Source organism: Xenopus tropicalis, chromosome 6, assembly GCF_000004195.4.
Source record: "Xenopus tropicalis strain Nigerian chromosome 6, UCB_Xtro_10.0, whole genome shotgun sequence".
Classification (NCBI taxonomy): domain Eukaryota; kingdom Metazoa; phylum Chordata; class Amphibia; order Anura; family Pipidae; genus Xenopus; species Xenopus tropicalis.
Genome location: NC_030682.2, coordinates 24,428,516 through 24,445,088, shown reverse-complemented (window position 1 = coordinate 24,445,088; position 16,573 = coordinate 24,428,516). Strand labels below are relative to the sequence as shown.

Here is a 16,573-nt window from a genome sequence, read left to right as displayed (position 1 = left end):
TACTAATATGGATACTATCAGTTCAATCAATCTATATTACTGTACTAATATGGATACTATCAGTTCAATCAATCTATATTACTATACTAATATGGATACTATCAGTTCAATCAATCTATATTACTATACTAATATGGATACTATCAGTTCAATCAATCTATATTACTATACTAATATGGATACTATCAGTTCAATCAATCTATATTACTATACTAATATGGATACTATCAGTTCAATCAATCTATATTACTATACTAATATGGATACTATCAGTTCATTCAATCTATATTACTATACTAATATGGATACTATCAGTTCAATCAATCTATATTACTATACTAATATGGATACTATCAGTTCAATCAATCTATATTACTATACTAATATGGATACTATCAGTTCATTCAATATATATTATACTAATATGGATACTTTCAGTTCAATCAATCTATATTACTATACTAATATGGATACTATCAGTTCATTCAATATATATTATACTAATATGGATACTATCAGTTTATTCAATCTATATTACTATACTAATATGGATACTATCAGTTCAATCAATCTATATTATTATACTAATATGGATACTATCAGTTCATTCAATCTATATTACTATACTTCTATGGATACTATCAGTTCAATCAATCTATATTACTATACTAATATGGATACTATCAGTTCAATCAATCTATATTACTATACTAATATGGATACTATCAGTTAATTCAATCTATATTACTATACTAATATGGATACTATCAGTTCAATCAATCTATATTACTATGCTTACATGGATAGTATCAGTTCAATCAATCTATATTACTATACTAATATGGATACTATCAGTTCATTCAATCTATATTACTATACTAATATGGATACTATCAGTTCATTCAATCTATATTACTATACTAATATGGATACTATCAGTTCAATCAATCTATATTACTATACTAATATGGATACTATCAGTTAATTCAATATATATTATACTAATATTGATACTATCAGTTCAATCAATCTATATTACTATACTAATATGGATACTATCAGTTCATTCAATCTATATTACTATACTAATATGGATACTATCAGTTCAATCAATCTATATTACTATACTAATATGGATACTATCAGTTCATTCAATATATATTATACTAATATTGATACTATCAGTTCAATCAATCTATATTACTATACTAATATGGATACTATCAGTTCATTCAATATATATTATACTAATATTGATACTATCAGTTCAATCAATCTATATTACTATACTAATATGGATACTATCAGTTCATTCAATATATATTATACTAATATGGATACTATCAGTTCAATCAATCTATATTACTATACTAATATGGATACTATCAGTTCATTCAATATATATTATACTAATATTGATACTATCAGTTCAATCAATCTATATTACTATACTAATATGGATACTATCAGTTCATTCAATATATATTATACTAATATGGATACTATCAGTTCATTCAATCTATATTACTATACTAATATGGATACTATCAGTTCATTCAATCTATATTACTATACTAATATGGATACTATCAGTTCAATCAATCTATATTACTATACTAATATGGATACTATCAGTTGATTCAATATATATTATACTAATATTGATACTATCAGTTCAATCAATCTATATTACTATACTAATATAGATACTATCAGTTCATTCAATCTATATTACTATACTATTATGGATACTATCAGTTCATTCAATCTATATTACTATACTAATATGGATACTATCAGTTCAAACTATATTACTATACTAATATGGATACTATCAGTTCATTCAACATATATTATACTAATATTCATACTATCAGTTCAATCAATCTATATTACTATACTAATATGGATACTATCAGTTCATTCAATATATATTACTATACTAATATGGATACTATCAGTTCATTTAATCTATATTACTATACTAATATGGATACTATCAGTTCAATCAATCTATATTACTGTACTAATATGGATACTATCAGTTCATTCAATATATATTATACTAATATGGATACTTTCAGTTCAATCAATCTATATTACTATACTAATATGGATACTATCAGTTCATTCAATATATATTATACTAATATGGATACTATCAGTTCAATCAATCTATATTACTATACTAATATGGATACTATCAGTTCATTCAATCTATATTACTATACTAATATGGATACTATCAGTTTATTCAATCTATATTACTATACTAATATGGATACTATCAGTTCATTCAATATATATTATACTAATATGGATACTATCAGTTCAATCAATCTATATTACTATACTAATATGGATACTATCAGTTCAATCAATCTATATTACTATACTAATATGGATACTATCAGTTCATTCAATATATATTATACTAATATGGATACTTTCAGTTCAATCAATCTATATTACTATACTAATATGGATACTATCAGTTCATTCAATATATATTATACTAATATGGATACTTTCAGTTCAATCAATCTATATTACTATACTAATATGGATACTATCAGTTCATTCAATATATATTATACTAATATGGATACTATCAGTTCAATCAATCTATATTACTATACTAATATGGATACTATCAGTTCAATCAATCTATATTACTATACTAATATGGATACTATCAGTTCAATCAATCTATATTACTGTACTAATATGGATACTATCAGTTCATTCAATATATATTATACTAATATGGATACTTTCAGTTCAATCAATCTATATTACTATACTAATATGGATACTATCAGTTCATTCAATATATATTATACTAATATGGATACTATCAGTTTATTCAATCTATATTACTATACTAATATGGATACTATCAGTTCATTCAATCTATATTACTATACTAATATGGATACTATCAGTTCAATCAATCTATATTACTAAACTAATATGGATACTATCTGTTCATTCAATCTATATTAATACACTATTAATTCACTGAATCCAAGGTGTCTTCTAATGTGCAAATTATAGCAGTTTATATGTTGTCCTCATAGTCTCTTAATTTTAGGGGTTTAGAGGGCTTTCAATTAAAGTAGGATTTACGCTGTATATTCTATATTATCTGCAGTGCCCCCTGTGTGACAGTGAGAGAAATGCTTTTTGCTGGTGCTCTGACACATGTCCATACATCTGCCTATCAGGGCTGATATGAAGTTGTTCCCACATCCATCACAGACATGCCATCATAGCAGCATCAAGAGGATCTTGGTATCAACTTTTTTCCTACTGATGGTCAACCATGGTAGGGTGCTGTTCTGACTGCATGCCCATGTTAGTGCCTAAAGGTGGCCATGCATGTAGCGATTTGTGATCTTTCGTGCGACCATCGGTTCCCACCCTCCACAGACATTCAGGGCTGCAGTGTCAGATATGGAGGTAGAAACAATAGAAATTCTACCTCCTTCTGCCAATTTGGCCCTGAACATAGATTTTGCTTGGGCACCTTCAATGGCGCCCGATCAAAAGTTTTTAATCTGGCCGATTGATGTGTTGACTGATATTCGCAGCCTTTTGCGATATCAGTCGCCTCGTCAAGCCACCATACATGCACTGAATATCGTATGAAACGAGGTTTCATACGATATCACCGGTGCGTGTATGGCCAGCTTAAGGTATAGACTGTACATTCTGATTTTACAATGCAATGTTTATAATAATATACAGTGGAGGAAATAATTATTTGACCCCTCACTGATTTTGTAAGTTTGTCCAATGACAAAGAAATGAAAAGTCTTAGAACAGTATCATTTCAATGGTAGGTTTATTTTAACAGTGGCAGATAGCACATCAAAAGGAAAATCGGAAAAAATAACTTTAAATAAAAGATAGCAACTGATTTGCATTTCATTGAGTGAAATAAGTTTTTGAACCCCTACCAACCATTAAGAGTTCTGGCTCCCACAGAGTGGTTAGACACTTCTACTCAATTAGTCAACCTCATTAAGGACACCTGTCTTAACTAGTCACCTGTATAAAAGACACCTGTCCACAGAATCAATCAGTCAAGCAGACTCCAAACTCTCCAACATGGGAAAGACCAAAGAGCTGTCCAAGGATGTCAGAGACAAAATTGTAGACCTGCACAAGGCTGGAATGGGCTACAAAACCATTAGCAAGAAGCTGGGAGAGAAGGTGACAACTGTTGGTGCGATTGTTCGAAAATGGAAGGAGCACAAAATGACCATCAATCGACCTCGCTCTGGGGCTCCACGCAAGATCTCACCTCGTGGGGTGTCAATGATTCTGAGAAAGGTGAAAAAGCATCCTAGAACTACACGGGAGGATTAATGACCTCAAATTAGCAGGGACCACAGTCACCAAGAAAACCATTGGAAACACATTACACCGCAATGGATTAAAATCCTGCAGGGCTCGCAAGGTCCCCCTGCTCAAGAAGGCACATGTGCAGGCCCGTCTGAAGTTTGCCAATGAACACCTGAATAATTCTGTGAGTGACTGGGAGAAGGTGCTGTGGTCTGATGAGACCAAAATAGAGCTCTTTGGCATTAACTCAACTCGCTGTGTTTGGAGGAAGAAAAATGCGGCATATGACCCCCAAAACACCGTCCCCACCGTCAAGCATGGGGGTGGAAACATTTTGCTTTGGGGGTGTTTTTCTGCTAAGGGCACAGGACAACTTATTCGCATTAACAGGAAAATGGACGGAGCCATGTATCGTGAAATCCTGAATGACAACCTCCTTCCCTCTGCCAGGAAACTGAAAATGGGTCGTGGATGGGTGTTCCAGCACGACAATGACCCAATACATACAGCAAAGGCAACAAAGGAGTGGCTCAAGAAGAAGCACATTAAGGTCATGGAGTGGCCTAGTCAGTCTCCGGACCTTAATCCAATAGAAAACCTATGGAGGGAGCTCAAGCTCAGAGATGCACAGAGACAGCCTCGAAACCTTAGGGATTTAGAGATGATCTGCAAAGAGGAGTGGGACCAACATTCCTCCTAAAATGTGCGCAAACTTGGTCATCAATTACAAGAAACGTTTGACCTCTGTGCTTGCAAACAAGGGTTTTTCCACTAAGTATTAAGTCTTTTTTTGTTAGAGGGTTCAAAAACTTATTTCACTCAATGAAATGCAAATCAGTTGCTATCTTTTATTTAAAGTTATTTTTTTTCGATTTTCCTTTTGATGTGCTATCTGCCACTGTTAAAATAAACCTACCATTGAAATGATACTGTTCTGAGACTTTTCATTTCTTTGTCATTTGACAAACTTACAAAATCAGTGAGGGGTCAAATAATTATTTCCTCCACTGTAACTACCACTATGGTGCCTTTTATCAGACCAGCCATTACAGTTACTAACAGTGTTAGGTTAGAGTAGTTCTGGCAATGAATCAATAAATAATATCAATAAATTCATAGGCTGGAATTATTTAACATCCCAACAAATACAGTCATAAGAGCCAAGGAATGAAAGAGATAAGCCAAGTTATGGGAATTACATAAACTTTCACATAATTCACACAATTCATATTTCCTATTGAACTCATTGGTATTTTGCCAAGGAAATTATTTCCCATAATTTACTGTGTATTTGCTCTGCAAATGCAAATGATACTCTGACATGGGGAACTAAGCAATCTACAAAGACAACCAAGCTGATGTGAACATAAATATTCAATGTAACTTTCATCTATTGTGTGATTTATCGGCTATTGGTGTGATTTATTAGGCAAACACACCCTGTGCTTTGTACCTCTACTCACATCAAATAACTAAATCTGCTAAGGACTAACGGACATTGTAACAATCAATTCTGTAAATCCACTAGTTGAATTTTTTCTCAAAGTCGTTTCATACAGTGCAGCCATTTGGGTGCTGTCGGTGTCTACTGTTCTCAGTTACTGAGCAGACCCCACTTGTTCATGGGCCGAGTCCCAGCTGGAAGATTTAGCCGGGGTTAATAAAATCTCTGGATATGAATTCCTAATATAAGAAAACATTGCTGATGACAATAAACAGATGACATTCAGCCGCACAAAAGCCTCTTGTGAAGCTGCCTTCCAACTGTTTGGATAATAACGCGGGACACACACAAAACCCATTTCGCTCAGTCACCGGATCATTTTTAATAATTAAACTAATTGCTTAAAAAGGTAATATAAGGAGCTCTTTCAAGACGGGAAATAGCAGGAATCCTGACATTCCTGGGTCCTGCCATGGTTTTGTACTTGGAAGGATTAATACATATTATGCTTGCACATCAAAAAGTAGAAGGATGACAAAACCCTTGTAGCAATATTATATGTCATTGTGGCCCATTAAAACATGACAAATTCAGAACACTGAGGCTTCTATATCTGGAGCTTTGGGGACAAAAAAAAAGACATTTTAGAAATGAAAACAAGCTCAGCACCAAAATTGCTTAGATTTCCTGTTTTCCCTTGCTTGTAAAACCTCAAACCCAGAATACGCAATTTTCCTCAACCTCAACTATGCATAGAACATTGACTTGGGCGGGCATGTTACCCACAGAGAATAAACTGTGTGTTCATAAAGAGAATGGATAAAAAACCATTAGGCAGCAATAAAGATGCTTGTATTTTATGTACTGAAACAAGCAGCCCCCCCTACTCTCTCATATTACAAAGCCACTGTATTCCCTACATAACACAAGCTTAAAGCAACATCAAAGATGCAACTAATCAGCAAAACTAAGGTTGTGCTATCAAATGCCTATTGGTGGATGGGTGAGTCTGGTTGGCCAGCCAGGCAGGCTACTGGTAGAATAGGAGGTTCTCAGATAAAGGTAATACTCTAGCTCTTTTTCTTGCTACAGTAAATGTCATATTTCTTATCATTTTAATAATTGCAATCTATCACTTACCTTCAAAAGAGCTGCATGACCTTCACAACGAAGTTTCATTATTGTGTACACTGTTGTAGCCATGTTTGCATTTTACATTTGGCAAAGTAGGTTATCTGCCTATTCTGAATCATATTTATTTCCTCTGTGCCAAGTGTGGTTAGTAATCATTAATATGATGGTCAGCTTATAACTGTAGTATGACCCACAATCAACTATTGAAATTTGATTTTACAGCAGAACAGAAACTATACAAGATCCTTCAATACTTTCTAAGCCTCAAAAAGTAGACCCAGGCATCCTGTAGCATGAAAATTCCTCATACTGGAAGGATAAGTAGCAGTTGATTTAGTCGTGTGTTGCGGGTTGTACTTGATCCACACATTATGAATCCTCCTTTGCAGTAGGGATAACATAAAGGTCAATATTGTATCAAGCATTATAAAGGGCACTTTATACTAAGCAAACTATTAGAGTGCAACCTCGCTCAACAAGCAGATCTGGTCCAATCTGGCCACCAACACGAAGGGCCAAATCAGGCTGATCCAATTGTTTGGCCCAGGCTAACAATCAGATCAGATGCCTTTGTATTTTGTCGACAAAGTTGCCTTTCTATATAAATCGAGAACCACGTGGAATTTCATGTTCTACAGCTTTTCTCCGGTTTTCTTTACTCTTTGGACCATGCGATTCCTTTGTTTCCCAGCTGCTGCTCTCCCATGTAATACAAAGTGTGGGTTGAAATGGCCTCACCTACAAGTTTATTCACCTTTTTGTGAACTTCATCTCATAGTCTTGTTCTTGTCTGTGCCAGAGAAGAGTTTATTGCCTGTTTTGTAATTTTCTTCCCAACTTAAAACTCTTCTTTAACATTTTCTAAGCTCCCTGCCAAAGTTTTCTACCTCATTTTCCAGAACAAGATGCACTTTGGACCATTACACTGCAAGCATGATCCTTTGAGGTCAGCTGTAATCCTTACCTGTGTAAGCACTCTGTGCTTGTTCTTCATTGTGGGCTTTTCTTTGTGATGCGAAAATAAGTGAGAGAGGGCTGTGTAGTGAACCAGTCCATGGAGTGAATGCACGCATGCTTTCTCTCTGCTTTACATCGACTTTATTGCTTTATTCTGGGAAGGAAGGCAATTCCCACAGCAGTTTCTTTTCCAGAGCACAAGGCAGAATCAGTAAAAGTCAGGGGTATTTTAAAGAAGCCCTTCAAGTAATGAATAGTATAAATCTATCACTTAATATCGCCATTACAGAAATACAAATGGAAAAAAGGTAAATGACCCTCTGTGCCAGCTCCAACAGTCATGTGTCTGACAGTAACTATCATAGCTAACAAAAAGCACGTCTGCAGCAAAATCATGTCAAAACATTTAGTTCTGGATATTCCCTCAATACATTCATTATGATTCAAGGAAAAAAGGTCAGTAGTTTGGTTACTTAGTGAGCATGATAGAGTGTTACTCCCAGTGTTAAAGGGCCAGTAAAACTGAAAACACATAATGTTCACCGATGTTGAGTATGAGTCATGAATTATTATTATGAAAAGGCCAATAAGGGGCAATATTAATTAGCTGTCGCTCCAGACTAAATTGAAATCTTATCGGCCTGTGTGTTGGCCCTAAATAATGGCTAGCCCCCTAGATATCTGGCTAGGGGATAGGCCAGGCATCTATCATGCAAGTCTAAAAAATACTTGAGTTGAGGACTACATCAGACTATTATTACGGTACTCAACGGCCAAGTAATCAGATCAACCCAAACATCTGTTTATTTGGCAACATAGCCAGTCAAGTGGACCAGACCTAAGAGACTCTAGGGGTGGAGTCCCCAAGAAATGTTAGACAATCCCTAGTTCTTCATTAACAAAGTCCCAGATATCTGTAAATAGAAGGGGCTCCCTGCTGGTCACCACATTGGCCAAAATCCAGTCCTTTACAAAAATTTGATGAATCAATGTAAACTGTTTTATGTAACTGGGACCCAATACAAGGACCCTGTTGCTGTCTCCATGTTTCATTTATAAGTGAACCCACAGTTACCACATAGACCTACCAGATAGATCTTCAGAGAGTCAGAGAATTAGATCTGAAAGTTATGTCTTGATTACAACTAAAGGTGTGGACCTTGGCCTTCAATTTAATTGTCTGAGGAAGCAAATTACATTATAAGGAAGTAGGTAAAGTTTTGTAGAGCATATAAATGGCGAAGAGTAAAACTCAAGCCTGCTGGATAGTCTGGAGGCCAGTGTCCTTGCAAAGTGTAAATTGTTGTAAGAGGACTTCCACAGTCCCCTGCCTGTAAGGTACATTGATGACTTCCTCCAAAGACAACCTAGATTTTGGGTTACCTAAATCTAACTTTAACCAGTTATGGATATGGTACAGCAATTATTTAATGTCAGAAAGTTTTAGAAACCTTTAAGGGTAAGTAAACCATAAAGTTGACCCTACCCCAGCAGGAAACTTTAATTCCCATTTAATGGCAGCCAATTTAAATATTAAAAACAAGACCCTCCCTTCCTCCAGCTGCACCCTTTTAGGTTTTTAGATAAGAAGTAGCTCATTATACAGTGGGATTCTCAGTAGACTGATAATTTGTTTTGCTTAGGAGAACCAAAAGTAGAACGTGACTTTTAATTTCAGATTTTGCCCTGTTCAGTGCAGGAAATAACAAAACACAGATTTAAGTTAGAATAATAGACAAAGAGTATGCTCAGAACAACCCCTATTCATAAAAGGGAAATACATTGAAATGTCACATTAAGTGCCCAATGGTGAGAAATAGTACTTATACCATTATTTTATCATTTCCATTAAACCCGGGGCCTTAATAGTTGTCCACATACAGATGGCCCACTCCTATACACAAGTTTGTACTTACCAACTTCTGTTCCATGAAGAGAATCTCTTATGATATACACCAATTCAAAGGAGATGGAAAGGCTAAATCACTGGGTGGTGCCAAATGTAGGCCCCACCCCCATGATTGTAATCGTTTACCTAAAACCCCTGGAAGGTGCTCCTGTTGGAGAAAACTGCACTGGCCCTAGGTAATTGCAGGTGAATGATCCGCTTCCTTCCTTCTCCTTTTGATGAGATCCCGGGGCCGCACATGTTCAGTTGAGTGAAAAGGCGGCTTTTTTTGTTAAAGTTCGTCTTTTCACTCCACTGAGCATGTGCAAAGAACGAAGACAGAAGAGCGTCACTTCGTCATATACATCCCGGGCTGGTGCAGTTTTCTTCTTACATGAGCACCGGCTGGGGGTTACAAGCAATGGGGGGTGCCTACCATTTTGGTACCCCCAGTGATTGTAACTTTCCCTCTCCTTTATTCATACATTTTTTGTTATTTGACTTTATTTCTCTAAATGCGGCTCCCAGCCCCCTCCACGCCCTATAGCAGCCGCACCCTTATGCTGGTCCAAAAGTTGCAAGCCATGCCTATACGTAATGCAAGAATTTGATAGGCAGGAGCACAGATTTAACCAGCCTATTGGATCTTGTACTGTCAACCTCCCCAGCACACTGACCCATTTCCAATTACAATGTAACAATATGTCAATATCACAATTCTGTAGTCAGTGCTTGCACCAAAATGATGGCTTTGCATAATGAGCGGCGTGAAATGTAATGGCACCAATACTGACAGTCACTCACAACAGGATGAGATGAGCTGATGGATCAGTCCTACCTTTCACTTTCCCATCTGCTCCTGAAATATTTGGAAATGACAAAGAAAAAAAACACACGCACACACAGAGAAAAAGAACAGAGACAGAGACCATAAAGAGGATTTAAGTGAATGTAAAAAAAGATTCTGTTGTGTCCATTTGCTCACCTAAATAGGTTCCAGTGCTATGAGCAGCAAACTCTGCATCTTCTGGATGAGGTATAAAAGCGCACAGACCAATGCCAAGAAATAAAGCAGAACAGTTAGAAAGCCAGCCACAAGTGCAAAAGAAAATTCACTTAAAACAAAAAATAAAAAATGACAATTTGAAGGACATGAAGCACTGCATAAATACACAAGAAATCTGTTTTTCTGCTGGCGATAAATGTAATAAATTCCCTTTATATGTCACTTTCATTTGTCATGGAAAAGTTGTTTGCCAAAGGCAGAATTAAAAGCAACGCAAATTGGTTTACATGGCTGTCTTCAGGGAAAGCAAGTGTCATGGCAAACAGACTCCATGGAGCCCCATTATTTATATTAACACATAATCGCTGGCAGTACAGTTACAGAGTGCCAGGTAATGTCAATTCTATTTTCTGGGTTATCTGTTTATGAATGTCCATTGGTAGACAAACAATGAAATATAAAAGAACCATCTGACCTATTGCCCTATAAGTATTACTGCTCCCATGTTGGCGTACTGTATCTGCAACCATATGGCCACAGTCCCTTCCCAGAGGCTATTATCCCCACTGCTACTATAGGCACCATCTCTCCCTACTATACCTGCTATCCCACAGCCACAGTCCCTTCCCAGAGGCTATTATCCCACTGCTACTATAGGCACCATCTCTCCCTACTATACCTGCTATCCCACAGCCCCAGTCCCTTCCCAGAGGCTATTATCCCACTGCTACTGTAGGCACCATCTCTCCCTACTATACCTGCTATCCCACAGCCACAGTCCCTTCCCAGAGGCTATTATCCCCCCACTGCTACTATAGGCACCATCTCTCCCTACTATACCTGCTATCCCACAGCCACAGTCCCTTCCCAGAGGCTATTATCCCACTGCTACTATAGGCACCATCTCTCCCTACTATACCTGCTATCCCACAGCCACAGTCCCTTCCCAGAGGCTATTATCCCCCCACTGCTACTATAGGCACCATCTCTCCCTACTATACCTGCTATCCCACAGCCACAGTCCCTTCCCAGAGGCTATTATCCCCCACTGCTACTATAGGCACCATCTCTCCCTACTATACCTGCTATCCTACAGCCCCAGTCCCTTCCCAGAGGCTATTATCCCCCCACTGCTACTATAGGCACCATCTCTCCCTACTATACCTGCTATCCCACAGCCCCAGTCCCTTCCCAGAGGCTATTATCCCCCCACTGCTACTATAGGCACCATCTCTCCCTACTATACCTGCTATCCCACAGCCCCAGTCCCTTCCCAGAGGCTATTATCCCCCCACTGCTACTATAGGCACCATCTCTCCCTACTATACCTGCTATCCCACAGCCCCAGTCCCTTCCCAGAGGCTATTATCCCCCCACTGCTACTATAGGCACCATCTCTCCCTACTATACCTGCTATCCCACAGCCACAGTCCCTTCCCAGAGGCTATTATCCCCCCACTGCTTCTGAAGACTTGCATCTCAGAAGCTATGATCTACTAGTTACCTACCTGTCTACTGTTGCCTATATCTGTAGCTCTACAGGCCCCCCTTTAGGTGCAGTGCCCTGAGCTGGTGTCCCTGTTTGAACCTTCCCAAAGACAGCTTTCTTTCTGTTGCAAATTACATTTGTAAGATGGTGACTCCAGATCTGAACACGGTTTATTTGCTCAAACGTGGGTTAAATCATACAATGTAGGCATGTTTTCAGTCTGTTTTTGTCTTCCAGAACTTCAATTGTCTAAATTTCATAGAATCCTCTTTGGAAATTTCCACAATATAATTTTTTACAGGAATAACTGAGAAAATTGTAATTTATACAGATTCATTACACTGAGCAGACAGAAAAGCAGATTTCAGACTGGAGGCCTGGGTACAGGGCAGTTACCAATCTTGCTTAGTTCTTTGAATTGATTTGGACAAACATGACCTCAGTGCCTAAAGGCCATCAGAATTCTCTTAACTTTATTATTTATTCATATAAGGTCACGGCAATTTACCTGCTAATCCCATGCTATTTGTGTCGACTTCTACTGTGCTTACATTGGCTGCTTATTGTACAAGCAAACTGAAGTACAAATGTTATTTTATAAAACTGCATAAATCATCATTATTTTTTATATGTGATTGAAATAAGTATTTAATTTAATTTGCGGCCAAAGTTTCAATAGTTTATATATAAAGTCTGCGTTTATCAAATTCTGTCTTGGGTTTGGTACTAATTACACAGAATATGACTGTGCAGAAAAAAGGTTATAGAGTTACATAAAAATCTGTTTTTCATCTTAAATGCCCACTGATTCATAGTAATGCCAGAATAATTTAACAGCATGGCTAAAAATAAAGCCTGTGTAATTATTATAAGGCTCTATTCTCTCTGTTCAGGTGGGTCAACTCCTATTCCAAAATTGTGGGGGGGAATTTGGGATTGTTAGGGATACACTTATTTTTTTTTACAATTAAAGTAATTTAACTGGTGCCATGGGGTTACTGGACAGGGGCAATGTTTCTTAGTGGTTATGAGCCATAGCAACTTCTTAGCCTATACTTTCTAACAAACACTAAGGCAATGGGCACAGTAAAAGAAATGAAGTGGCCATGGGAAAATTACTGGCAACTGAAACACATGGCTAATTAGAGACTATTGTTTTTGTCTTCAATGGAAAGGGCATAATGAATATATATGCAGACTAACATACTGTATGCCCTCTGCAGTTTGGAGTAAAGCATTATAACATACAAGGAATACTGATCACTGCTACTGGGTAACAGTAACTGAGCCATCTGGATAACCAAGGGTCCCTTTGTGTTCTTCAGTCTATAACGGATGTCCAGGAATGCACCGCTTCACTTTATGAAGGTTGTTAAAGGAAAACTAAACCCTAAAATTGAATAGAACCAGAAATGCCATTTTTTATACACTGAACTTAAGGCTCAGCATCTGTATAGTAGTAATGAGCCACTACTTTATATGTTACTGGAGTTCCCCATCTTGGATTTTGTTAGGAGTGTGAATGGCTACAGGGCTGATTATTTAATTCTGATGCAAATTGCACTGGTTTCTGTGCTGACATGTACTAATAATCAGCATTATTTAATAATCAGCCATAGTGTGCCATTTATATTCTATATATACAGTATAGTGTGCCATTTATATTCTATATATACAGTATAGTGTGCCATTTATATTCTATATATACAGTATAGTGTGCCATTTATATTCTATATATACAGTATAGTGTGCCATTTATATTCTATATATACAGTATAGTGTGCCATTTATATTCTATATATACAGTATAGTGTGCCATTTATATTCTATATATACAGTATAGTGTGCCATTTATATTCTATATATACAGTATAGTGTGACATTTATATTCTATATATACAGTATAGTGTGAGTGGGCCCCTAAGCTCAGGTAAGTGACAGCAGCACAGAGCAGGGAATCAACAGAAAAGAAGATGGGGGGCTACTGGGGCATCTTTGAGGGCACAGATCTTCCCTGCTAAAGGGCTGTGGGTGCCTTGGGCTGGTACAGAACCCTTAAACATAATGTACAACTTTTCTACCCTAACTTTTCAGTTAAGCTGTCCATGTGACCAACAGCAAATATCCTTTTTGGACAACTACTACTGAGGCCTTGTGTACATTTGTCTTAAATATGGTGGCAGTAGTTCTAAATGTGGTTTGTAGCAACTTTGGTGAGAGTGTATGGCAATGTACCCAGTATCAGTATAAGTAACAATGAATCCATGTGCTTGGTGCCACTCACATAGCAGTGACCAATGCTCCCTGTATGCCTCAGGATTCAGACCTGTATAACCCAAACTAGAAGAACATGGAATACACATGGACATGCTTTGTCCTTCACTGCTTTAACAGTAGACAAACAGAAAATTGCAAAGCAATGGTTGCGGCTTCAGCTTGATTTCCCTTATGAAATGCTGTAGTTCAATTTAAGCAGAACAAAACCAAAATGAGGAAAGTCTGCAATAAAAGTAAAATCCCAGACAAAACTTAAACTCTGTAACTTAGTTACAGAAATAAGACGTTTTCCTTTGATTTTATGATTTTTTTTTTGCCTGTCTGTTTGATGTCTATCATTGAGTAAGCAACAAGCACTTCTGGTAAGCTTCCCAATGAATAACTAGTACACATGAAGCATACAGAAATGCAGACTCCAATACTATAAAGGAAACCAGACTTACACAGAACACAGTATAAAACCCCCAAAAGACCAAAATAAATGAATTTCATTTTTTTTTTCGGATATAAATGTTATTGCACATACCAAAGCATAACGACAGTATAAAGACAATGCTATTCGCTATAGTAAAGGAAGTATGGAAAGTCTATAACAATTGTACTCTAAGCGTGTTCTAAACCGCATTCAGTTAAATGCTGAACACATGTTGTCTAAATACAGCTACTTGGCAAAGCAAAGAAACGTTTGTACATGTACCTTCAATTTCCTCTGAGAAGCAAAATAGAAGAAAGGGAAAGGAAATGATTAGATGTTTAAGAAGAAAAAAAAAAAACATTTTGGGGGGGTGGGAGAAATGTTACATTTTGATGAAAAATATCCACCTACCATACTCAACAGTTTCCTCATCTTAGAACAGCCAAAAAGAAAAAGATACATATTTTTTAAATTCACAGTATTAAAAATATTATGCATGATAGGAGTCAATAGGCACAGACTGCAAACATTATGAAAAGAGACATTTCTATACTCATGTAATATTACAGGGAGGCCACACAGCTCACATGGGCTAGGGCTGGGATCCCCAACCTTTCTTACTCGTGAGCCACAGTCAAATGTAAAAAGACTTGGAGAGCAACACAAGCACCATAAAAGTTTATGGAGGAGCCAAATAAGGGCTGTGATTGGCTATTAGGGGCCTCTATGCGCCCTATCAGCTTACAGGGGCTTTATTTGGTAGTAAATCTTGTTTTTATTCAACCAAAACTTGCCCCCAAGTCAGGAATTCAAAAATAACTCCCTGGTTTGGGGGCACTGAGAGTAACATTCAAGGGGTTGGTGAGCAACATGTTGCCCCTGAGCCACTGGTTGGGGATCCCTGGGCTGGGGCATAGACTGCACTCAACGCCGACTGAGCTCTTATTGAAGTCCTCTGTGTATGTCAGCATGGAGACTATGGAAGCTCAGCAGACACACATAAATATAATAGTAGAAGAAGCTTTCTGTGGACACAGTAAGTTTAGCCCTCATATTTGAATGTGTTGTATAGCAAAAACACTGAGTCTTTAGGTACCGGATGTCAAATTTGCGATTGGCATCTCTTCTTAAGACAAGTGGAGGAAATTTCAGCTGATAAAGTGATAAAACCTTCTGCCTACTGTTGTATTAAATACTGAACTCTAAAGATGTTATAGGGGTCAATTACAAAGACCCAAGGTGGAACGTGCTACACACAGGGGCACATTTATCAAAGTACGAATGAGTCCGAATACAAAAAATTTGTATGTTTTCCAATTTATAGAACTGTGCGTACTATCTACGATTTTTTGGTTAATTTGCGTGACTTTTTCACACTTTAGGGTTGATTCACTAAAGTGCGATAAGCGTTATTGCATGCTTTTTTGCGAAAGAAAACGCGCAATTCGCTAAAGTAGTATCGCATGTGTTAATTAATTTAAATAAAACAGAGCAGGGTAGAGAAGGCACCTGAGGAAGCAACCCAAAGCAGCAGGACATAATATTATGCCATAAACCTCACCCTTGGAATGTACTTGGAGCTGTAATTCAACAGCCAATAAAGGGCTACAGGG

At 37.1% G+C, this 16,573-nt stretch overlaps 1 protein-coding gene across 4 annotated transcripts in view; it reads right to left on the bottom strand.

The window, feature by feature from the left end:
• The window catches only part of mpp7 (membrane protein, palmitoylated 7), a 203,917-nt gene that overhangs the window by 42,098 nt on the left and 145,246 nt on the right, over positions 1 to 16,573 (bottom strand). For 2 of the 4 annotated variants that reach the window (XM_031903186.1, XM_031903187.1), the window contains 3 exons: positions 15,372 to 15,392; positions 15,243 to 15,254; positions 10,759 to 10,800 (listed from right to left, as the gene is read on the bottom strand). In XM_031903186.1, the coding sequence (XP_031759046.1) occupies positions 10,759 to 10,800; positions 15,243 to 15,254; positions 15,372 to 15,392 (75 nt within the window). 4 annotated transcript variants of the gene reach the window in all.